The sequence below is a fragment of the Momordica charantia genome (genome assembly GCF_013281855.1).
Source record: "Momordica charantia cultivar OHB3-1 chromosome 9 unlocalized genomic scaffold, Mcharantia_2.0 BLBB01000009.1, whole genome shotgun sequence".
Taxonomy (NCBI): domain Eukaryota; kingdom Viridiplantae; phylum Streptophyta; class Magnoliopsida; order Cucurbitales; family Cucurbitaceae; genus Momordica; species Momordica charantia.
Window position 1 is genome coordinate 20,695,222 of NW_028275167.1, and position 25,777 is coordinate 20,720,998.

The following is a 25,777-nucleotide window of genomic DNA, read 5'->3' on the forward strand; positions in this document are numbered from 1 at the left end:
AATCCCTCTTATTTAGTTTCTTCGGACACCAATAAGAGTCCTCCACGTATCCTGGGTATATTTTACCCCAAACATACAAGATTTCATTCTTACAATTTAATAAACACAAATGAAATTTTTGATTCATATTTATTGATTTTCATTTCCTTAAAATAAATGAGACTTTAAACATTTACCTAACTTATTTCGAGCAGTTTGTAAATGGCCAAAAACATCACATCTTTGTTTCAATCGTAATGTAATGTAAAACAAAGTATTTTAATAAATGAGTACTAATTCAATAAGCTAATACGAGCTTAGCTCAGTGGTAATTGACATATGTACTAAAGTCTGACATGCCAACATTCCTATGGGTTCATGGGTTCGACATCAACATGAGGGATGAATTGACATTTCATATTATTGTCAAAAATGAAATCGATAAAATATAGAAAATATCATAATATCATTTATATAGACAAAATATTTATAACTTTTAACTTATTTAAAAATAGTGGAATGCATATTTGTTAATTTAAATGTTTGTTACGAGTTTTTTTTTTTTTAATTTTCCATAAATATCTATACACATCAAGATTTCTATCCACGTTTAATGGACCACATTTAAAACTTTGGCTATTATGAATACTTGAAGTTATATTATTAATTTGTTAAAACTAAAATAAAAGATTTAAATGTTTTATTTTAACTGAATATTTGAAAATTGGAGGACCAAGGTGAGATTTAAACGTAAAAGAAAAAGGAGGGAAATAATGCCAAATCGTGTGTCTGCTACGAGAAAATAGGAGCGAAGAACAACGATGGAAACTGAGAATTTATCGGCTCTGAGAATTCGCGTCGTGAAATTCCTAATTCAATCTGCTCATGTGAGTCCAATCTTTTCCTCTCTTTTTTTTTCTCAAATTTGTTTCAAGTTTTGAGAATCAAATGCGAAGAGCAAATTTCAGATTCCAAACTATTATACCGATACATTTTCCATCCTCGAATTTCTTGGAAGGATCTCGAATTGGCTCCAATTGTCAAATATGCGGCGTTGTCACTTTTCGCTGATAGATTCTACCAGTCGATTTCTGGGTAATTTTACCTCTTCTTGATTCTCGACGCATTCAATTCTGGAATCGCTCAGATGAATACGCGCTATCTAGTCAGTCAAATTAGTTTCATAAATAGTGATTTTAAGACTGTGAATGGTGCAATATTGTTCGATTTTAGTTTGATTTATTGGTGGTGCTGGTATATTGTTATGAAAGTCAATGGTGTTTGAGTTAGAATTGAAATTGTTATCGTTTCCTAATTAACAATTGGAGAATTTATATATTTGTTACGAGAAAATGCTGCTTATCTAGTGAATAGTATTACCAAGGCTTTGTCTTATGAATTTTTCTGTCCTATTTAGGTGAGTTTGAGATGAATTTTGAAAATATAGTTTCTAAATAAATACTTTTGGAAGAAGTATTAATTTAAGTGGTTCTCCTAAAAACACTTCAGGTGCTTTTTTTTAGTGTTTTTTTAATTCTCTAAATAGTTTTTAATTATCTAATCAAATACTAGAAAAAATTTTAACAATTCTTGTAAGGGGTTTTTTGACTCCCACCTGAATTGTTGGATTAAATGCTGCACTTTGCTTGAAAAGGTTCACCAGCAGCAATAACTCAGGAAATTGGCTTCTGCAACCAATCACAGAAAGCAATTTGCAGTTATTTGCACTTGTTTCCCTATGGATTTCTAGCAAAGTGGGTTCTTCTCCTCTTTCTGAAGATGAGTGCCTTTCTTTGTCCTGTAACTCAACCATATATATTCTTTTGCAGTCCCACTCTTCTCATCCCCTTTCAATAAAACTTCTCAAGTCTTTTGGGGATAAGATGATTAAGGAACAACATTTCATGACCCGAGATTTCTTGGATGCAGTAAGTTCGTTTCCACAGTGGTTTTTAATATTGCTTTCTCTTGCAGTGATATCTGCCATTGTTGATGATGATATTCTGTAGGAGGTCATATTCATGCAGGTACTTCTCAAAATAAACCAAAGAAGTTTCTTACCTCATTCTGGTAGAGTCCTGATGCTATACATAAGTTTATCTTCTATAGGTATTGAATTTCGAGATCGGTACTGCACATATCACTTTTATATATCTCGAAGAACTTCTTATTCAGTTCAAGTAAGATCTTTTGCCGACTCTCTCTGTTGAGTTGACCTTTTCTTTAGCAGACCGTAGTTTTAGTTTCTGATTGTTGGCATCAGATTGTCCTTGGCTTCTTTTTAGTTTGTCTCTTGCTGGTACTAAATTCAGGAAAGTAGCGAAAGTTGGGGAGCTTGTAAACTGGGAAGCATGCATGGATGTAATGGATCTTCTTTATGAAAAAGAGGAGACATCTGTATTTTATAGTTCTCCTTGTTCTCTAGCTGCTTCCATCTTGGTATGTTACTTTAGGGGTGAAATTAGAATGCTTCTAATTATCCATTAACTTTATTTCTCCCTCTCATTTTTTTTAGGTTGCTTCATATCTCATCACTGTTCCAGTTCAAGAGTGGGAATTTCCAATCCTTCCCTGGGGTAAGTAAGATGCATCTACAATTCATCTCTCCTTTTATTAAGCTTTGATATATAGAATGATTAACTGATCTGAAGTTATAGAATAGATTAAAGAGTGTTGCTGACATACCCTTAAAATTTTGGCTTATAGTATAAACATTTAACCCATGTCAAATTCATCCATGATGTTTTTGTTTGTTTTTTCTTTTTCTTTTTTTTTTCTTTAGGGTACGCATAATGTTTCTGTTAATGAATGTTGCTATTGCAATTTCCACTGATATAGCTAATGCAAGGAATATAAAGGGCTAAAGACCCAGAATCAACTAAAATGACACTTTTCCTGGGTACTGAAGAAAGGAGCTAAAATTCCTCCTTTCATTGGCTATCTGAGATGAACTTGATTTCTATGCTGCATGTTTCAATACAGTACCGAATGTTATATACTCAGGAGTACGAACTAGGGAGTTAAGCATAGTGAATCTTCTTCTTCCTTTCCCTTCTTTTATTCTTTTTTTGATTGGAGTCTTAAGCCCCGTGTAGTATCGATTGCGTAGTTTTTTGTTTCTAAAAATAATGCCTACCCCTTTCAATTTCTTTGGTATATTTTTCAAACTTCATACCAACGCATTTAAATTCTTAGCTAAATTTCAAAAAAATAAAAGCTACTCTTTTAATTTTTAAAACTTGACTTAAGTTTTAAAAATGTTTTTAAATTGCAGATAGCAAAACAAATAAATACATAGGTTGAAGTAGTATTTATAAGTTAAATTTTCAAAAATAGAAAATAAAAATGAAATAGTTATTAAATAGGACTTTTAATAATAGATGATCGAATGTAATGAAATAACAGAAAAAGATGATAGTTTAATTTATTTTATTGTTGCGAACTTGAGTATAGCTCATCTGGTTAAAATATATATCTCGACCAAAACGTCATGGATTCAAATTTCCACCCTTACATATTGCACTAAAAAAACTACTTTGTCAAAAAAAAAAAAAAAACTACTTTGTTGTTGGGTGAAGCTCTTAGGTTATGTTATGAGTACGAGGAACCAATGCCATGAAATATAGAACCCAATGCCTAATTTGATGAACTCTTTTTTCGTTTTTTGTTATTGCAGTCAAGTTTGTAATGCCATTCAAAGAAGAAGATATTATACAGGAAGTCAAAGATATTCTAGTTCACGTTTTAGAGACTTGATGCTAGAGAGAAGTACAAGAGGAGAGGCTTGAAAACAGAGCAGTTCCTTCAAGTCATGAAGTGTAAGTTCTGTTGATATTGTGTGCTGTCTTTTTGGCTTATTTGTTGAAGTTTTTAGGTTATAGAGAAATAGAATCGGAGCAGGTTTGAAAAAGGATCTTAGAGTGTCTAGGATTGAAGAGCGAGAAAAAGACTTCACAGATCGTCGAAGGTTAGCATACTGTTTTTAATGATGAATACCCTGTCTTTGTGAGAAATACCATTCGTTTTGAGTCTTGAAGTAGGCTGATAAGAAAACAATAACCAATTGGATCTAAAAACCCTTATGGTTATGCAAACCCCTAAATCACAAATGCTAAAACCCCAAATTGAGATGATTTCAACTCAAAGAAGAAGTTAGAATGAATTTACCTTGATAATCAAGATCAAGAGTAGAGAAAACTTGTTTCAAAACTCAAGATTTGAATCACTCCACAAGTTCGCTTGATCAAGGCTACTTGAATGATTCTAGCATGTAATTCTAAAATACAAGAAATGCAAAGGAAAAGCTCATGGCTCAATAAGCTTAAATTTCATTATCTCAAAACTCAAATCTCAAATCTCGAATATGTTTTTCCAAGGGAACAAGCTAGGCTATTTATAGCCTCCAAAACAACCCTATCATAACCACCACTAACTCAAATGTAACTTAAAACACATAAATGAAATGTTTAAAACTGAAAATACAATTAAACATGCTTTAAATTCGAGAATGAAACTCCTCCACCATAAAACCAAGAGTTTGTAACCCTCCAAGAGTGAATGAACTGGAGTTTGAACTACTTTGAAGTACTTTGAAGTCTTGTTCATTTAATGCATCTTGAGTTCAACCAGTGTTTTCAAGGCGCAAGGCGCACTTCAAGGCGACAAGCCCTTTGATCGCCTCAAGGCGAGAGGCGATAAAAAGGCGAGGCCTGAGTGAAGCGAGGCACATTGAATAAAATATTTAATAAATAATATTTATTAATAATTTATATGTAAAATAAATAAATATTCAATAAAATGTGAAAATTAAAAAAAATATATATATATATTCAAATAAAAATTAATTTAAATAATTGAGAAAAATAAAAATATTCAGATTAAAGAAAAAAGAAGCAGAGAGAAAATTGTATTTAAAATAAATGGTAAAAAAATAGTTCAATAATGCTAAAGAATTAAATAGAAATAGTTGTATTTATGGGAAACTGTATTTATAATAAATAGCTGTGTTTATGGGAAACACAAATACTATTTGACAGCTAGCAAGCACATAGAAAAATGTGTTGCCCTCAAACTCTTCTTTCTTTAGTACTGCCCTCAATTTTTTCTTCTTCTCGTACTCTACAAAAAAAGAAAAGCTATTCTCCTCCTCAAGCTTTTCTTCTTCAACATGCTCTGCCTCAAATTTTCTTCTTCCTTCAACTCTACCATCTCTATTATCTCCCTTCTTATCTCCTACAGTTCTACTTTTCTCCTCTCTTCATCTTCTTCTTTCTTAAACTCTTCGTTCTCTTTTTGTTTATTTTCGTGATGAGGTGGGTTTTTATTGAGTTAAATTGATTTAAAAAAAAGAAAAAAAAAGTTTGATGTGCCCGCCTTCAACCGGCGAGGCGAGCGCGCCAAGGCGCAGTGAGGCGCACCAAGGCGAGCGCCCGGTTGAAGGCGGTCGCCCTGGCACCACTCAAGGCGCACTCAAGTGAAATCGCCTCGCCCCTCACCTTAGGCGCTCGCCTGGGTGCGCCTTGAAAACACTGAGTTCAACTTAGACTTCCATTAATTCAACTTGAGTTTGTAGTAAATGAAGTTCGACTTATTCTTGACTTCATTCAATGCAATTTGAGGTTGCCATAAATGACACTATGGTGCATTTAATGCAACTCTACTTTGTTGTCAACTTAGACATAGGATTCTCCAACAACTTCCTTTAAATCTTGAGGACTAAGACACTTTGGTTCATATCATAGGCTTTGAAGAAACTCATGGGACACCATTTTTCTTTCTTTTTCTTTTCTTATGTTCTTTTTTGTAGCAGGTGTTTTTGTTTATTTAAATTTCTTCAACTCAAAAAATAGACCAAAACCTATAAGAAAATTTGGGAAGTTGCTTATTTCTTCTCTCGAGAAGGAAGACAGATTGAGAGTACCAAAATGAAGGAGAGGATGGGTGTATGGTTGTGGCTAGTGTGAGGAAAAAGAATAAAATCAAATTTCGGGTTTAGATATTTTTTTTTTTTTTTGGTGTTTGTAGTGATTTGGGTTTTTTAAAAAACTTTTTCACCCTTTGATTTTGGTTTGAATTTTTGTATGAATACTATCGTTGTCATTAGCTTTTTTCTTTTGAATTACTGTATCTAATTTAATTAAAATAACCACTTAAACAAAATGATGAATTATTAATGAAATAGTATAATTTAAATCTCAATTTTACAATTGATGGAAATATTTTTTTATTAATTAAATTTGAAAAGAAATTATGGGAATCAAGCTCTAATTGTTCGGTACTGTAAAATTATAATAATAAAAAAATCAGCAAACAAAAACCTCAAGTTACACAACTCGAGACCTAATACTCTACTCCTAACATAGATTTTAGAACTATAGTCTAAACAACTTCATACTAATTAACTTCTTTGATTATTATTCAGATTCAACAACTCCAGACTTAACAACTTCATTCCTACGTGGAACTCCTAAAATTCTTCTTAATAATTAATTAAGGATCTTGTTGGTTAATATTTTTGTTTTAAAAAATATGCTTATTTATAATCTTTTTTAATGTATAATAGACATTGTAAGAACTAAAAAAGGAATAGTAGCTTTTAGAAACATTTTTTTTAAAAAAGGGTAAAATTAGAATTAGGATCAATTCAAGGATTGGGTTGGCTTGGACCTACCTAATTTTTCGGGTTGGGTTGGATTGGGTCAGCAAGTTATTATTCTTTTTAAGAATTAGGTTGCAAACCGCCATGGAGATCGTGAGAGAGGCGACGGACGGACTACAAATGACAACCACGAGCGATCGAATGTAAGAGTGAGAGACGAGACCGTGAGAAAGGTGACAATTGCAGCCACGGGCGACAAACAGCAAATGGTAACCACAAACATCAGATCTAGGAGTCCACACGAGAGATACTTTATTTGACCGATAAGAGAAAATGGAGGCAAATTTTACAAGAGGGGGAGACGGCTGGAGAGAATGGAGAATGAAAAGGATAAAATCCTAAAGATATTATATATTATATTACAAGGAAGCCTTCGAGACCATTACACTCTCTTCTTTTTTTCCTCCTCTCCCTATTTTCCTGAGCCTCTCTCTTTTTGCCTCAAGATTAGATTACAGATATTCTAAGATTACAACCGATTTTCTCGATTTTCCTTAAGACTACCGATTTTTAAGGGATTGTGTAGTTGTCGATTCAGTTTTGATTTTCAGGAATTTTCATGATGGTTTGATTTGAGGATTTTGTATGAAACCTACTCGAGTTCTGTTCAATTCCGTCCAAGTTCTCTTCAATTCAGGTCCGAGTATGCCCAAGTATGACTGAGTTCGTTCAATTCACTCCTGGGTACGCTCGAGATCGTTCAATTCACGCCCGAGATCGTTCAATTCACGCTTGAGTTCTTTCAATTCATGTCGAGGTTCTGTTCAATTAATGCCCAAGTTCGTTCAATCTATTGTCGAATCTCGATCTAGCTGCCACTAGATTGCATCATTGTCATTGGGTACTCGATTGCTACAGACACCGCGAGATTGCAAGAGAAGAGAGTGAGATGGAGAGAAGGGAGGGCGGCTGGTGTGTTGTTGAGAGAGAGATGAAAACGAAGAGGAACCGTTTGAGAAATCCCTTCAAATTCCACGTACAATCAGAGAATAAGAAGAAAAAAAGAGCCCTAAATAGTTACATTTAAAATTTACATACTTTTATTTTTTTTTTAAATAATCACATGGGTCAAAAAGTGAATTTTCTAATTGGAGGTTATTTGAGCAAAACGTAAACTTTTTTAGATCCTGCATCAATTTCCCTCCTGTTGGAGAGGATTCGGCTTCAACAACAAGATCGACAAAACAAAAACAGAAGAATAGGAAAAAACGTGACATAAAAGTTTCTAACTTTCTTAACTACGATGAAAAGTCTTCGATATACCATGAATAGGCTCTTAGGTCAAAACCCCATGTCAGTCACCCGCATACCAATGTCTTTAAGCCGAACCTTCCACTTGATGAGAAACTTCAGGCATGAACACCTGCTCCGTTTTTGCATAGCTTGCACTCTCTTTATTCGCCAATGAACATCCACCTTTCGTCTGTAACGTGCATTTTTTGCTTGTTTGGATCCTCGAACGTCAGTGAAAGCCAATGCGTTTTTCGAAGGGGGTTTTGAAAAAAAGGCCTACCCGTTGGCAGGAGATGTTGAAGTTGCGCATGAAGTAGTCTCTATCTTCCGGTCGGAGACGAGGGATGGATGTCGCTAGGCTAGGTCAACTCTATCATTGGTTTCATTAGGTCAATTTCCCCTTAATTGGCCATCGGGTAGGAGAGATAATTTTTTTTAATTATTTTTTTTTGCTACATCGCCTATTTAACTATTGTAAAAATAAATAGTTTCACCACTTAAAGCATATAAATAATATAAAATAATAATAAAGTCTGATTTTCTTATGTGAGGATCAAAAGTTTGTGAATACAGATATAACATTTAAATTTGAAAGACCAAATGAAAATTTACCCAAATTTAAGGGGGTAGAAGTGTAATATTTTTAAACATATGGACCAAAATAGAAACTAAACTCGAAATTCAGGGATAAAAAAAGCATTTCTCCTAATTTTAAACCATTATAAGAACGATAATTTAATTTAAAAAGCAATAAAATTATAAAAAAAAAAGATGAGAATGAGGATTGACTCATATTAGCTAGTATGTCAACATGAACGTTGTGTTTGGTAGTAGATTTGGTAATTGAATCTTAATTTAAAAATTAACGTATGTTTAGTAATATATTTGTAAACTATAAGGAGTTATATTGATTAATTTATTAACATTTTTATGAATAATATATAATTATTATTTTACAATGTTATATAATTTAAAATACATTATATTTTACATGTTTTAATTCTAACAAACATAAAATAAGTTTATAGTATGAGTTAGTATATTTATCAAAGTTTTTGTCATTATGTAATCTTGTATGTTAAAATTTTCAAATTCTGAATCTGAAAACATTGAAATCATACAAAAAAAAAAAAAATTTGTTTTAAGAATTTGTACTGTTTGATCATAAATTCAAAAACCGTTTTAAAAAACGAATCTCCTAAATATTGTGTCTTGACTTAATTCATTTGATTCTGTTAATCAGAAGTCGAGATTCAATCTCCTGTCTCCATATTTCTTAACTTAAAAAAGCTAACATTAGTATTTTATTACATAGTAAATGAACGAGCTTGAAAATCCTTAATTAAGGAATTAATAAAATGGTCCAAAAATGATAATTCATCACCCTCTGTTTAATTCATGAGGTTTGTAATTAATATTATAATAAATGGAAAAGAATTGAATTGGTGGTGTCGTGGATCATTTGAAAAGGTAAGAACAAAGATGCCACAAATTTTTTTACAATATTCTCTCTCTTAATTAATGTAATAACTAACTATAAATAATAGGTTACATGAATAGATAATTTAATCCATCTCCATTTATGGTCAAATTTATTTAATAGCAAAACCTTTAAAAATTTAAATTATGCATTTTTAACTTTATATTTTGATTTTAATAAAACTCACTATTAACAAAAAAAATATTAGACTAACGAATAATAATTTAACACGCCGTAAAAAAAGTTGGTTAAAATATATTTTAAGTTGATTTTTTGTCGGGCTATCTTTATTTTATTTAGTTTGTCTATCCTCTTGTGTCACTGCTGGCCCAAATCTACACTCAATTAATTCAATCAATATTTGACTAAAAAAATGTAATTAGTATGTTGTACGTTAATATTTAAGTAAAGTATTGAATTTTTTTTTGAAAGGTAAAGTATTAAAATTTAGAGATGTAATTAAAATTTTGGTTAAAGTATGAATTCGGTACCTATATTTTGGGCATAAATTTAATAGGGTCCTCATGATTTTATAAGTTCCAACTCAGTCTTATAATTTAGTCTCCATGGTTGAGTTTAGTTTCAAATTTTGTTTAATTATATTATAAGTGTTTGGACTAACTTGCTCGCACCTTAATTAATCTCACGGAATAATTGTCCAATCCTACAATATTTTGTATCTTTTGTTTTTGTTTTTTTATCTGATCTACTATATTTGGTTGATAATAAACAATAAAGAAACTTGTATGATATTAATTTTTTTGTGATGACCATCATGACTTCAACTCACTTTCTTTAAGCATTTGACCAACTCACTCTCTTTAACCATCCATTGACCATTGGGCCAACTTAGTGATTGAGCTTAGTTTTAGTTTGATCCCATAATTTTAAAATTTAAAATTAGTTTTCATGGTTTAATCAAATCTGACAAAAATAGTTTGTGACAACAAGCAAATGTTTTTCAATTTGGTCAAACTTAATGGTATTAGTTAATCATATTAGGGTCTAATGGCAAAGTAAAAGACCGAAAAACAAGTGATTTTTTAATGGATCAAAGATAGCTTAACCCAATCTAATTTAATTTCTCCTACTATTTATCACCCGGAAAAGGTTAAAATACAAATTTGGTTCGGTTGATTTGAACATATTTTTAATTTGGTCTCCATAATTTTAAAAATTTTCATTTACTCCCTATTGTTTTCAATTTGATATCTATGGTTTAAACTAAGTTATAATTTAGAACCTACACTTTTAAAAGTTTCAATTTGGTCTCAATTTCACAAATGATCTTTACCTTTATCAAATCGACAAGATTTTTTTTTACGTAGCAATTCGTCGATTGTCTTTTCTTTTTTTTGATATAACATGCTGGTAGAAATTCGAACTCACAACCTCTAGATCAGAAATAAGTGTCGACCGATGTTATCTATGTCATTAATTGTGATAATTTACAATTAAGTGAAAAGAAACTTTTAAAATTATAGTAACTAAATTAAAAAAAAAAAACTAACTGAACTTAGATTCTCTATGAAAAAGAACAGGTACAAAGCAGTGTCTTCCCCACCATGTCCATGGCGTTGTGGATAAAAGCAAGCCACTCATATCGCCATTAGAACTCACTCTCTGTACTAAAAACAGAGAGAGAGAAGGAAGAAGAATGAATTAAAGGAAAAAAAAAATGGATGTAGTGACCTTCGGCGTTATAATCGGCATAATCCTTCTCTTCTTAGTGGCCGTTTGCTACATCACAATTCAAGGAACCTGCAAACGTTGAAAATTTTCAGTCTCTCCAAAATCTGTCTTAATTCTCCGCCATACCCGGGATCTTGTTAACCAACGCCCAATTCCAACGCTTTTTTGGGTTTCCTGTTGAGAAAATGTCCCAGCGGAGTGTTGTGGCGGTGATTCTTGTTGCTGTTTTTGTGTTAGGGCTGGGTTTGGATCTGAGCCATGCGCATGGCTCGCACGGGCATCACCAGTGTAGCCATGGCCATCATCATCATCATCATCACCAGCAGCATCGGAACGGGGAGGATGTGTCCGTTGGGTCGAAGCTTCTGCCGGAGGAGCTGGCGGAGGAGGAGGATATGAAGCTTTATGGGTTTGGGCCATATGTGGATCATGATCACGAAAGGCTTGGATCTTCGGAGCTCTCTGGTTTGGGTTAGTTGTTTAAATTGCCTCTCCATGGATCTGCATTCTCTTTCTGCTTCCTCAATTCTGTGGAGTTTCGATTCGTTTACCGTGTTGTGTGATGATAGCACTCTTCATTTGCTGAGATGAAAGATTGTCTCTCAATCTCATATATTAGAATTTAGAAGTCCCATTATAGTAACAGAGACCTGGGGCATGATATATAGGACTGGAAATAGGTTGGTACTTACATGCGTAGGCATTTGGGATTCGATGAACATATCAGTGAGAGAGATTAAAGACCATATAGGAAATGGAAGTTATGGTTGTTGTAACTAAGTGGGCTGTCTCCAGCTCCAAGGAGCCTTCCAACTTCACATACATGAAGTTTATGAATATTTGAGTGCTTGTATATGATCTGTCTGAATTTACTTTCTGTTTTATTTCTGATTAAAAAAGAAAACCATCAAGGTTCATTGATGTTTTTTTTCCCTTCTTATCTGGTTCTTCTGTGACCTTGCAGCTGAACTGATTCATGTATCAATTACCATTCTTATCTGTTGTAGACTTGTAGTTTTATTAACTAAAATTTCTCTGTTTTTTCCAGTAGTGGTTGAGCATCGTTTTCTTTTTAATTAATTTTTTTTTCATTTTTATAATTTTTCCATCTAGGTCTTTGGATTCGTGCATTGGGCTGCTCATTGTTGATTAGCATGGCATCTCTTATTTGCCTAATACTCCTGCCAGTAATATTTGGTAAGTGACTCCGCGTTGAATGAACATGTAGTTTCTTGTTTCCTGGCTCATGCAACAGCTTTTCTTGAATTTAAAGTGGACTTTTATTGGTGTAAATACTCGTGGCATCACAAGGACTAAAATTTTGAATTGTTGCAGTTCGAGGCAAACCATCCAAAGCAATTGTTGACTCATTGGCTTTATTTGGGGTCAGATTCTTTAAGCCTCTTATTCCTAATAGGAGTCTTTTAGTGCTTAATAAGTTGAACTATGAAGTATGATTTCAATGATAGCTGTACGTACTTGGTTTTACTATGCTGAAACGATGTAAATATTTCTGTTATGCAAGGGGAAACATGGATTATTCTCTTGGGGTTTCATATTCACATTGGTCGTATATGGATGTAATAATAGTTGGATATGCCATCTATTTTTTTGGTTTCCTTAAAGCAAGTTAAAAATTTGGGTGTTCTGGAGATCCCTTCTTTCTCTTGCCATTTAGTTACATTATATTATGCCTTTTGTATTTCCATCGAGCACATCTTTTGTTAATTATTTTAGTCTGACTTTATTTATTATTGTTTAACTTCTGAATTATAAAGAGATTAATTTTGAAACATATCATGCTATTATAATGCTGATATAGTAAAGGCTACTACCTTGATGTTTGAAGTATATTTATAAGGTATAGGAAGTGTACAGTTTAACTTTCAGAGCATTTTATTCTCTATCTATTAATTGTAGTTTCAAATTTTAATTTCGTCCTAAGTTTGTAAAATATAGAAAAGTTTTGCCGTGCTGTTAGCAATTATATCAATGATGTTTTTGAATCACATTGTCGTTCCTTTAGCTTGGTGATACTTGTTTTCATCTAGATCTGCACCATTTTCTATTATCTTTGACACCATACAACAGCCTAAAACACATAAAATTGAGTTGTGGAAACCTGCTTTGCAGTAAATAGACTAGCTTTATATAAATCTGGAAACTGAAATATGGAGTAAAAATGTTTTAACTAAGGTCTCCAGGAAATTATCAGGTGTCTATATTATCCAGGTTAAACTTTGATGCTCGTACAAACTGAAAATTTTCTGTTGCAGGCAGGGGCTATGTTAGGGGATGCTTTTCTCCACCAGTTGCCTCATGCATTTGGTATGATACAGATCGGATGGTATTTCAATTTCTTTAAATTTAAAATGGCTTCCCTAATCCCTTACCTTTTGACTTTTGTTTATGATATTGTTTTTTTTTCTCTTCCTGCTATTAAATGAAGGGGTCAAGACTTACAAAAATATGGACTAGCGAATGTTTGCACACAGTACAAATTATTATTTGCAAACGTGTTGAGAATCTGTTCATTATTTAATGTAATGTCTGATATCATATTCGGATGTTGTGCCACCTCCTGTTAGATATACTGTTTCTCTGTGTGCATGTGCAAGCCTGATTTGCATGCACACAATTCATAAATACAGGGCACAAGTGACTTTACATGATTAATGTTTTTTGAATATGAACTCCAGAAATATTCCATGAAGGGACCATACGTTTGCAGGGTTGGCATCTTTGGATTCCCGGTGCCACATTCACAAAAGTCGATGTTGGGTTGTGACTTTTAGTTGAGCAAAGGTGAGCTTAGAGGCTTAGAGACACATGATATGGGAACATGACTAGTATGCCAAGAGCCAGGTTCATACGACTCGTACTTGAGTTTCATGGAGGCAAGTAACTTCTTGCCACTCTGCATGTATGTGTGCTTGCGGGGAAATTCCCGTGAGTGTAACAGAGGGGGGAAGGTGTTGGCTATCTACCTCTCGTGGACCACATGGGGCTTAACTCTTAAGTGAGCCACCTCATGAGACGTGTGGGATGATTGAGTTGAGGAGTGTCTTCCTTGGGGGGGAAACCTCGAGGAGAATGTCAGGTGGTATCGGTGTAATTGTAATGACAATTAGCTCCTTTCCATGGGTTAGAGGTTTGAAAATAGGGTGCAGTCTTGAGATGAGTAATTGAAAGTGAGTCAACATGAGCATGGGTGTCACCATCTAAGATGCACAGACCTGATAATGTGTTTGTGTTGGACACTCAGAAGGGTATTCTACTAGTCAGTAAAAAAGATAGTGTATTGCTTTGAAGTCTAGCTCTTGAGTTCATCAATACTATCAGGAGGCACTCAGTTGAAGGAGTCAAATCTAAGCTTGACTCCTCGAGTGCTCAAGGGCTTGGGGGTTTCGGTTATGGGTAAAATTGTTAAATGGCAACATTTTAGGGATGTTCTCAAGAGTAGTACAGCAATTCATCGCTCAAATGTAGAGCCGCAAGACTCAAGAGAATGCCTTACCCATATTGAAGCCCTCGACAAGAACCTTATCTACCCTTATTAACACCATCTTGCTGAGGTCATCAACAACCACTAGTCAACAACCAGAATGAAGAGGAAGGGAACCAGGTTCTACTTACCTAAAAATCCCTAGAAGCAAAGGTTCTACCCCTAGGCTTACCATAAGCCTATAGAGAACTTAGCTGAACGAAGGGAATTCCAAATCAAATATCTCTGTTTAAATCCAAAACTCTTCCTCCCAAAAATTTTATCCGAGCAAATGCCAACCAATATGGTCATGGGTTTTCTCAAGGTCGACTTTAAAGATATTTCCCTTCGACTTGTGAGTCTTATAATCTTCAATCACCTCATTATTGAGAATCACCTCATTTGCATTGAGGACTCATCCATAAATTGTCTCAATGAAGGCTCCTTTAATTTTCAAAAAAATGATAGGAAGAACCCTCCCAAGTATTTTGACTAACATCTTGGCAAATGATCTTTTGTACAAAGGTTGTCAAATGGGAGATTTACATGGTGTAATATGAGGGGGAGCCAATACAAATGTTGATCGATAGATTTTTTATGTCAAAAGATTTGGGGAGCACTTCTAAAGAATCAAATGCTTAAGGAAAGCAAGAGTAATTATAGATCATCTCTCAATTATTCTTGGAGCAAGATAATTAACGTGGGGGTCTGATTTACAAATATATGGTATGAAACTATTGAATTACATAAATTAGTTCATCAGAAATGGAATGAAGGAGAGAGTGAAGGTTGGGTTGGTTTCAGATTAATGAGAAAACTGAAAATTATAAAAAATGTATAAAGGTATGGAGCTGCACCAGTTAAAACAAGAAAAGAAACAGATTAGAGGAGGTTGAAGAGGTAACAGCTGATTTTAAAAGTCTTTGTCTTTACGGGAAGAACAGTAAAGAATTATGCTAAGGAAAGAATTCATATGTTTGCAAAGATAATGGAAGGCATCTTCTTAAGAAATGTAAGTAAATGGTTGAAGGAAAGAGATGAAAATGCTGCATACTTTCACAAACATTTTGCTACCAAAAGGAGAGCTTTCATTTTTGATAAAAGCTTTAGTTTTCAATGGTGTTCTCCTAATTATATTCATGATTTCTTGATGCAAACATTTGTGTGTCATGGCCTGAAGAAGAAGTATAGTGTTCTTTGGACAAATATTATGACCTCCTTTTGTGGGAACCTTGATTAGAATGAATCAGGCGCATTTTTAAAGATAGACGTAGAAGTAGAGAAGGAAAGTGGAGACTATGTGCTTTTTCTTGTTTTTTTTTTTTTTTGTGGTAAATTTTATCAAAATGTAGTCTGTAAATTGTCCTTTTTTGATAGCCTTCTTATAACTCCAATAGTTTTGGTGAGAGAATGTCTTATCCTCTCTTCATTATATCTTCTTGAGTGATACAAAGTTGTCTGTTATGAAAATAGAAACACATGGTATTTATTATGATGGGGAACATCGATGATTCAGCAATAAATTTTATATGCTTGGGCAGAACTTTTTATGGATCGTCTTTTCCCTGGCAGGTGGTGAAAAGCACTCTCATTCACATGCTGACCATCACGGTCATTCAGGAGAGGAGCATTCTCATGCACATTCTTTGGAAGATCTTTCTGTAGGAATATCTGTCCTTGGTTAGTTTCATACGTCCTGTTGTTGCTTTTTACAAACCTTATTTCATAAATCATGTTGATATTTTTTGTAAGCGAACTTGCTTTGTCATTTATTATGCATGCCAATTGCAAATGTGGGGCTTTTAACGTACTATCTGTGTTCAACTTGTTTTAAGGAACAAGCAATATTTTTGTTCTTTATTATTATTTTTGAGTATTGCATCATGGAAAAGGTTCATAATGGCATATCTAATCCTTTGAGCTATGGATGTGTTCTTTCATGTAGAGAATTAATGTTGCGTGGTCCTATTCAGAAGTCTTTTACGTTTCTCTTCTCTGATTTCTTGATTATATATTTCTGGTGTGTTATAATATTATTAAAATCATCATTCTAAGAAATGAGAAAAAATGGAATCTTCATCTTAATAGATAGTTACTTAAGTGCATCAACAGTAATAAATTACTTTGTGTTTTTTGATTTCATCTTCACTTTTGAAATTTTATATTTTGCTGATCTTTTTTCAAAAATGAAATCTGGGCCATACAACATTTTCGAAATAACTACTACATTGTACTGGTGTTGCAGCTGGAATTGTGCTTTTTCTTCTAGTGGAGAAGGCAGTGAGGTATGTAGAAGAAAATTCTGGGGGAGGAAATGAATGGAGCCATGGTCATCACCACCACAATAAGAATAAAAAATTGAAGGATGATAGTGATTCTCATGACACCAGCGATAAAAGAAGCAGAGCTAGTTTGGAATTGGATGCAGTGCCAAATGGCTCGAAAGAAGATAAGGTCACTCAACAGAGATCTGTTCCTCGGAAGGTAAGCTGTTTAGTTGGCATAACCAAATATGGCATTACAAAATTACCTAGTTGTGATTGATCTCTTTAGAAACAGACTGGCCTTATGTAAATTTAATGTTGGATCTAAACTATTTATTGGAAGAAGCTCCTCCATTCTAAATTAATAAAAACGCTGCTGCAATGAAAAGTCCCTATGATTGGCACTCCAATTTGAGGTAAATGCTGTACATTCCACCAAAAGTCATCTAAAAACTTAAAATCTCGTTAAAGATCCTATTGTTTCTTTCCTACCACAAGGACCAAATCAAAGTCCTGATAGTATTATTCCACATAATTCTACCCCAATTGCACAGTGAAAGTTATTGGAGTGGTTTTTTTCCTTGCATGGGAAGAGCTTTCCATGTAAATCTTGGTGTCTATTTTTTCTACTTGTGTTAACACTTTCCTTATGAAACCATCTTACAACGGGGCACTGAGCTCTCGAACTTTGCAGAAACTTTGTATCTTGGAAAAGAAAATCTCTCTAGCCTGAGTTTTTCACCTTCTGCAGTCACTAGGTTTCACTTTCTGCCATTGTTTTGGTCGTCTGAAATTTCCACAAAGCAATGTATCTTGTTAAAGATCTTTCAATCCACTTAAAAATTTCTCACAGTGGGTTTCCCTAAAGAACTTCAAGTTGTAGGGGGATAAGATCAGTAGTTTGAAAAGCACACCTAGGCGCAAAATATGAGGGTTGGGGTGAGGCGCCCTCACTAAAGCACATTAAGCCACGCGCGTCAGTGCAAGTGCGAAAGCTTCAGTGCACTTTGAAGCCCCTCTTTTATTTTTATTTTCTAATTTTTCGAAGAATCTCTTAAATGCTATTAGGAAATTTCTTTTTTGGTCCCGTTCCTCACAAAAACTCTATATTCTTGAATTTTTTATTATTTTATTATTCATATTACTATATTTCTTTGATATATAAAAATTTTGAATACGTTTTTCTATCATGCGCCTCACGAAAAAAGTCCTCACTTTTCATTGGCACCTTGTGCTTTAGCTCCAGAGGGCTATTATATTTTAGTGCGCCCAAAGCTTAGAAAAACACCAGATAAGAATAAGATGCAAGTCTTCCAAGGCATCTGCTAACCAGACAGTCTGTTTCATTGACGCTGGAGCTGTTGTTTTCTGTAAGACAAAGAGAAACGTTCCTTTTTTTTTTCTAGTCAAAATGTAAGGAGAACCGTTTTTTCTTTTACTTTTTTGAGGTTTCAACTCCTTCATACTTAACAAATTTAGACCAAAGAATCCCAGAAGAGATCTGTGACACACTTCAGTGAGATAATGAAGACACTCTTTTGCACCATCAATATTCTAACCATCTGTAGCAATTGGGCCTCCTTTTGTTGTATTTTCAGTATTTTTAATGAAAGCCGTTTTCTCAGACTTATATGGTTCCAACCGTGGGATGTTCCCTGCAAGATTTTTATATCAATATTTGTTGATGTCTTGAATAAAGTCATTTCCTATGTCAACAAAACTAATAGTCCGAAGATTTCTACATTCATAAAAATGATTTAATGTTACTATTCTTATTATAAAATTGTCAAATGTTACCCTATGGAAATTTTGTTGAACTTTTAGTTGTATGGACTACATCATTAGATGAATGTATCAGAGCGTTTAATATATCTTCTCTGACTTGCTAGATTTGTGCAGAGAAATGGCAAATCTGCTTCCGGAGAGGAGAAGCAAGATCTAGATGCTGCTAATGGTTCCACTGCTGACGTCAAAACCTCACAAGAATGTCCAGCTCACACACCATCAAATTTAGTGTTTGGTTATCTCAATCTCTTCTCAGATGGCGTTGTATGTTTTTCTCGTTCCCTAAATTCTTTAATTTTGTCTTCGTTTTCTTTTCTAGTTTTTTATTATTTCCATGTAACAATGTTTCAACTTCAATACACTCCTGTGCTAGGAGACTGTTGATATATATTTGAGGATTAATATTTGTTGGCATTGCAGCACAATTTCACTGATGGAATGGCCTTAGGAAGTGCTTTCTTACTATATGGATCTGTTGGTGGGTGGTCTAGAACTCTCTTTTTGCTTGCACATGAGCTCCCGCAAGAGGTTCATCTTCTTCCTTGACTATCTTTATTGGACTATTAAAACTTGATTTAATCAGCTTGGTAGCTGAAGAAGTTAACATCCGCTGGTCAAGCCATGCTCCCTGATACTTTTTAGTTAAACTTACATTTCACTTTGATGAGTGGAAATTATAGTCTCCTGTTAGGCCACCGATTATTCATACATATGTAAGGAGGGGTAGAATGGGTAATTGAAGGGCGGGACCGAGGAGGAAGGTGTTTTGGGAAGTTTACGTAAAGTTAGTTAGGCGTACGGTTAGTGGGAGCGAAGAAATGTATGTAAGGGAGCCTCGGGATTAGGGTAGAGGCAGTTTTTGTCATTTTGGTGTAAGGATAGCATTGTGCTATTGGGAGAGACCCAGCCCTCTCGAATTGGCTAGTCTTGTAAGCCAAGGCGATTTCTCTTTTGAATATCAAAGTAAATCGAGGAAGATACCTCGCATCTAGGAAGATACCTCGCATCTTCTTTATTATCCCAATTTTCTTGTAATGAAAGAACCTGTCTTACGCAAATTCTAACTTTAAAAGAATTGGTTTTAGACTCAAAGTTTTTTTCCCCACCCTTTGCTACCTCTTATCATGCTTGTGATTCGTCTAGTCACATAATCCATACATAAAATTGGCAAATGTTCTTCCTTTACAGTAGCTCAATGTATTTTATACCAATCTTCCTATTGAGTCATGTGGTAAAGCCCAGCTAGAGAAACTTGTAAAATTGGAAGGTATTCATGTGATCGTGAATCTGATTATTGTTGTATGGTTGAATTGTCTACTTCTTTCATTTTATTTATATTTTTTGAATGGTGGTTCAAATAAGAACTAAAAATCAACTAGACTTTGCCAATTAGCCATTAAACCATTAGTAGTTGGTTGTACCACCTCCCTCCTACCTTTTGAATGTTAGAATTGCTGTTATGCATGGAATTTGGTAGCCACTATTTTTTTTTTATTATTATTAACAAGAAACAGATGTATGAAAAGGAACAAAATTGTTCAAAGATACAAACTCCAAAAGGAGTGGGAGGGCAATAAAAAGAGAACACAAATACAAATACAAATATCAAGAGTTTATGGGGATCTATAAATGCATCCCAATTTGGAATAAATAAAACTAGGAGAAACATTTACAAATAAATCTGAAAATGAACACCATTAGAGACTTGAATTTAGGTAAGCTGTAGCTTTCAGGCGGATATTTGCTTTTGTCTTAAAAAAATCTTTTGATTTCTTTCAAACCATAACTCTGATAATAAAGCTTTAATAGCATCAATCCAAAAAAAACCAGCCTTGGAAGAAAGCCTGGCCAAAAAGTAGATGGGAGAGATTGTTTGGAACATCTAATGCAAAGACCCAATGCAGGTAGAACTGTTGAAATAAAAAGCCCCAGCAAACCAATGCATAGGAGCAGTGGAAAGGATATGAGCTTGGCTTTCACAAATATCAGCACGTAAATCACAGCCACCATTTTTGGTCTTAGTGAAAATCCAAGCGCCCGTGATTTATGAACTTGAGTTTCTTTTTGTTAGTATTATCTTATGCAGCAACATGTCATCTCCTTTACATTAATTTCTCATTAAATGTATTAGTTTGTTTTGATTAGTTTTTGAGCGTCTGCTTTCATTTCAATTTGGCGCAGATTGGAGACTTTGGTATTTTGGTAAGATCCGGTTTCAGTGTTGGCAAAGCCCTTTTCTTCAACTTTCTCTCTGCACTTGTGGCTCTTGCAGGAACTGCAATGGTAAGTACTGTTCCAGTAAGCATAGAATGGTCATTCCATGAAAAGATTAATGAACAGTTTCAATAATCAATCTACGATGGCTCCTGTAGGCATTGCTCATGGGGAAGGATCCAGGACATTCATCATTGATTGAGGTGAGAAATAACTGCTGAAGCTGAATTATGTTCATTTAGGACTAGGGGTTTTTGGGATGACTTCCGAAGAAAAGTGCTTTTTTGAACAAAAATAATTCTTCTATAAGCACTCTTGGGATAGTTATTAATTTGTAGGGTGTTCAGTATAGCTTTCTAAGTGATTTTCGATGACTAAAAGTGTTTTTTAAAAAATCTAATGTGTTTGGTCTTAAAAACACTTTTTACTTGAGGGATGGCGACTCTAAAGTGATGGTAAATTTAAGCACTTGACAAATGAGTATAAAAAATAGAAGTGCTTAAACTAAAAGTTATACTAAACTTATCTTAAATCTTATTGAGACGAATTGAACATCCTCAGGGCTTCACCGCCGGTGGCTTCATATACATTGCTGTGGCTGGGGTACTGGCTGAAATGAATAGTAATAGTAAATCAACGGTAGGAACCACGGTGTTTCAATTAACTTCACTTGTACTCGGGATGGCTGTCGCGCTCGGTATTTCGCTCGTCGAGTGAAACAGAGTGCATTTATGGCTCTTTGTATTCTGTACTGGTTCCCAGGTATACACAGAGTAAACTAAATATGTTGATATTTGATCCATTTTTGTATTTGTGTAGTGGATCATCAACAACTAGTGTAAGATTAGCAGGGATGGCAGTTTGAGATGCACCCAATGATCCTATAAATATTGGAAACTTAAACATTTTGTGTTTCTTTGATTTGTCTAAAGTTTCAAGTTTAGCGTAGTGATTGTTCTGTTTTTAATTTTTCCTTGTCTCAAAAGTAGCCTTCTTAGGAACATTCTTCTTTATTGTGATTTAGATGATTATTATTATTATTATTATTATTATTTTTTGCTTTCTATGTAACTTAGCTAATATTTATTATGAAGAGCCCCAAAAAGAAAAGAAATGAGAACATATTCTAAGAATTTCTTCTTTTCTCCAAATGACTTTTGAAATGTGAATAAAATAAACTGATTTATTTATCAAAAAGATTAAAGTTTTGTAGAAAAATTAAAGAGTTCTCTACTAAAGTAGACGGATTATTTAGAATGAAAAAAGAAATATTAACTCAGTGAAAGTATAAAAAAATAAATCTTATAATACATATAATCCACAAGTCCTTTTTTTTTTTTGGATGAACTTGAATATTAAATCTAACTTAAATTACAAGTTTAGTTCTTCCGCTTTTAGAATTGTGTTTAATAAGTCGCTCAATTTTAAATATGTCTAATAAATTTCTAAATGTTTAATTTTGATCTAAAATATGTCTAATGAATCTCTAAATGTTTAATTTTGTATCTAATAGATCGTTAAATTTTAAACAGTATCTAATAAGTATTTTGATCGGAGATAGGTACCGTTACCAGGTTGGTGATACCTACTTTTATTATCTGTGAGGACCAATAATTCCACCAACCATGAGAATTATGATTCTCACTTAAAAAAGATAATTTTTTTTCTCCTCTTAGGATATGAACAGTAGAGAGGAGAGAGATATTTATTAAATACTTAATTTAACTTGCTACATATATACATTAATTGCAGTTATTTGAAATTTAATTTAATTTATTATTATTATTTGAGTACAACACGTGGGAGTTGGAGATAAATTACTGTTGAGTTAGGGTCGTTTTAACAATTTAATTTTGATTTAGTAATTAATGATCTAATTTTTTATTTTAATTAATTAAAATAATAATTTGGTATTTAGTATTATCTTCAATTAATATTTGAATACCGATTTCAAATATATTAATACTACTGCTGATTAATTAATCAATTAATACACAATATTGTCAAAATAATAATAATAATACACAATATTAAATCATATAAATTAAATTAATATAATAATTTAATAACACTATTTTAATATTTCATACATAATTAATTAATTTCAATTTCTAAACAAAATTTGTTGTATACCGCATATCCAAATAAAGATATTTATTATTCTAAATATTTAAACCTAATTACTGTTCATTATTATTTATAACCATAAAATAATATCTGCGATTCAAATAAGTCGTTAGAAGTCATAGGTTAGAAGTCATCGTTCGAGAATATAATTTCTAGCACTATGGAAATGAAAATATGGATATTACTTTCATTCATTGTTATTCACACCAGAATCATTTAAAAATGACGTGAAACCAACAACATTAAAAAATGGTGTATAAAGAAAAAATAATAGAGAGACAAGCGAAGTAGGTTTTTCTATAATATTAGAAAACGTCACATTAATTTGAACAAGCACCTTTTACCTTGAAGTTCTTGGAAAACTACTCATTAATATGATCCATACAAATTTTTTTTTCAATTTTATACACTTAGATATATGAATTAAAGAAATAAAAATATGCTTCTCCACCCATTATGAACTATATTTAACAATTATGCCAACTTCAGTCTAGTGCAGCTAATTAGTTAAACCATCAGTTCAGCTAGATTCACTACATTTTTTTTCTGCCTACAAAACTTTTTGTGACGAATTAAATTTCGTTGCAATAAGATACTTTTGACGATGAAATTTATGTTTTGTCGATAAAAGTACCCTATTGAGATGAAATTTCAATTCGTCGTCAAAAGTTTCGTCTAATTTAAAAATTTTTAGTCAAAATTTTTGGTGATGAACCAGAATTTCATCACCATAGGCTCTTTTGGCGACAAAATATAAGTTTCATTGCTAATAGTTTCAATAATTTGATTTTTTTTTTATTCAATACTTATAGCGACGATATATAAGCTTCGTCGTAAAAGTTTTCCTTTAATTTTACAGTGAAATTCTACTATTTTCTCAAAACTTTTGATGACGAAATTTATATTTCGTTCCAAAAAGTACCTTAGGAAGACAAAATTCTAATTGGTTGTCAAAAGTTTTGAATAACACGAGATCTGTATATTCGACACTCGAATTTTAAGATATGTGTGTGGCTTTGCATAATTTATTTGACTCCATGTCTCCCCAAGTCACATCAATCCCATCCCTTCCATTACTTAGTAAATTTACTTTTTTTCCTTTTTCATACCCAAAGCCAATTTGGAGTCCACAAGACCACAACTTTAACTTTACCAAAATGCTTTCTTTTCTCTTCTACTTCACACACTTTCATATCAACAAAAAAAAAACTAAACACATTGAACAAATATATATATATATATATATATATTTGCATTATCTCTCATTGATCAAATATATAATTATAACCTTTGATTTGTGTCAAGACTCAAATTTGTCCAGCTGCTGAAGCATTTGGAAGATGGTGAAGTTCTGAGCGGTTGGCAGCGGAGGGAGCCGCGACATTCCGGCCGTCTGGTGGTCCGGGCGGCTGAGCGTGTGGTGGTGTCGCTTCCGCGCCACCCTCACCGTCGTCTCCGCCACCTTTACTTCTCTTGACACTTCTGTTCTTTTCCTCCAGCTTTCTGCTGTCCTTTTGCCGTTGTGCATTGTTCCTTCCTGTTGTCCATTTCAAACATCACAATCATGTCAAAAAACAACAAAAAAAAAAGACTGATGTTTCTGTTATGAACAGATTCAAGTGCCATTTGTTATATACTTTTAAAAATTTTAGCAACTCATGGATTGGTTTTAATTTTGTTCTCATACTTCACGGTTGCTAATTCCAAAAGTTTAACACAATTCATGTCACATGGTGCTTAAAAATTTACTCGAAATCAACTCATCATGTAATCTTTAAATAATACAGTAGTGACGCACACAATTGAAAACTAATATAACAGAGCCAACAACTAAGACTTATTCGATACAAAATTGAAAGTTAAAGAAGTTATTAGAATAATCTTTTAAAAACATACCAACTAAATAGAAACAAAACATTGAAATTTTTCAGAAACCCATTATGTAAACTTCCAATAATACAATAGTGACACACACAATTTATCAATTTAAATTAAATAACACAAACGATCTATTAAAAATAAAATAAAAATTCTAACATTCTATTTTCATTAGAACCTTTTCAAAACACGTAGACAAAATCTTGAAATCTTTCCGAAAACCCATTGAGAAATTTCTTAAAACCGAGAGGTCAGAGATCAGATTTAAAGATAGACACAACTCTAAAAGTCCCGAGCCGAGACTCATAATCTAACAACATTAACAATCCATGCACATATTTCTTGTCATCTTTAAGAGCTCTCTCTCTCTCTTTCCTGAATTATTGCAAACAAATGAAGAGACGAAAATTGTAGCAAAAGAGAGGGTTACATGAACAAGAGAAGAGTGGGGCATTGGGCAAATGACAGGGCGATCTTCATCATCAGGCTGCATGGGGTGCTGCAATGGCCAGAACTCCAAATCCACCACTATTTCATGCTGATGTTGCACTTCCATAATACCACTAATTTCTTCTTCTTCTGTTTCTGAGATGATCCTGCTGCTTTGCATTCTCACAGACACATTTTTCAGATCAAGTTATGATTTATGGAGCTGATGAGGAAGGAGAAAATATGGCAGAAGAAGGCAGAGGAAATCTTTTGGTTTGGAGAGGGCAAAAAGGGAAAAAACAGGAAGAAAAAAAATAGCATGAAAAGGAGCAGTCCCACACACACATAAAGAGGCCAACAAAGATTCCCACCGGCTTCCTCTTTTTGGGATTTTGTTTACTACTTTGCCTTCTCTCTTTTTCTCTCTCCTTTCGACTAAATATACATATATTTTACTTCTCTTTTCCGGATTAAAATACTTAATTTGGCCTTCATACTTTCAGGTTCAGGTTCAATTTGGTTACTGTATTTTTAAAAGGTTCATTTTGATCCTT

The 25,777-nt window shown here is 33.4% G+C and overlaps 3 protein-coding genes across 15 annotated transcripts; 2 read left to right on the top strand and 1 right to left on the bottom strand.

Annotated features, from left to right (window-relative positions):
- Positions 1-723: 723 nt before the first annotated feature.
- On the top strand, positions 724-11,031 carry CYCJ18 (cyclin J18). Of its 13 annotated transcripts, XR_015787101.1 has the most exons (11): positions 724-866; positions 998-1,074; positions 1,634-1,733; positions 1,809-1,907; positions 1,989-2,006; positions 2,089-2,159; positions 2,292-2,418; positions 2,495-2,555; positions 3,656-3,797; positions 3,880-3,946; positions 6,709-7,211. XR_015787101.1 is itself a non-coding variant. In XM_022300369.2 (9 exons), the coding sequence occupies exons 1-9, from the start codon at positions 801-803 to the stop codon at positions 3,733-3,735; spliced, it is 699 nt and encodes a 232-aa protein (XP_022156061.1). In that variant the 5' UTR covers positions 724-800; the 3' UTR covers positions 3,736-7,211. The 13 variants fall into 13 exon arrangements, 6 of the variants coding, with proteins under 6 accessions (XP_022156061.1, XP_087973229.1, XP_087973224.1 ...); XR_015787103.1 differs by lacking the exons at positions 3,880-3,946; positions 6,709-7,211 and adding an exon at positions 10,892-11,031; XR_015787104.1 differs by lacking the exons at positions 3,880-3,946; positions 6,709-7,211 and adding an exon at positions 8,104-8,755.
- IAR1 (ZIP metal ion transporter family) lies at positions 10,976-21,756 on the top strand. The gene is made up of 11 exons (XM_022300371.2): positions 10,976-11,513; positions 12,156-12,239; positions 12,378-12,427; positions 13,319-13,370; positions 16,099-16,206; positions 16,772-17,010; positions 18,690-18,839; positions 18,996-19,103; positions 20,757-20,858; positions 20,948-20,992; positions 21,351-21,756. The coding sequence occupies exons 1-11, from the start codon at positions 11,228-11,230 to the stop codon at positions 21,504-21,506; spliced, it is 1,380 nt and encodes a 459-aa protein (XP_022156063.1). The 5' UTR covers positions 10,976-11,227; the 3' UTR covers positions 21,507-21,756.
- A 2,210-nt stretch (positions 21,757-23,966) lies between these two features.
- Positions 23,967-25,544, bottom strand: LOC111023031 (uncharacterized). Its single transcript, XM_022300373.2, has 2 exons — positions 25,225-25,544; positions 23,967-24,453 (listed from the first exon to the last, which is right to left on the bottom strand). The coding sequence occupies exons 1-2, from the start codon at positions 25,402-25,404 to the stop codon at positions 24,217-24,219; spliced, it is 417 nt and encodes a 138-aa protein (XP_022156065.1). The 5' UTR covers positions 25,405-25,544; the 3' UTR covers positions 23,967-24,216.
- Between the last annotated feature and the right edge of the window lie 233 nt (positions 25,545-25,777).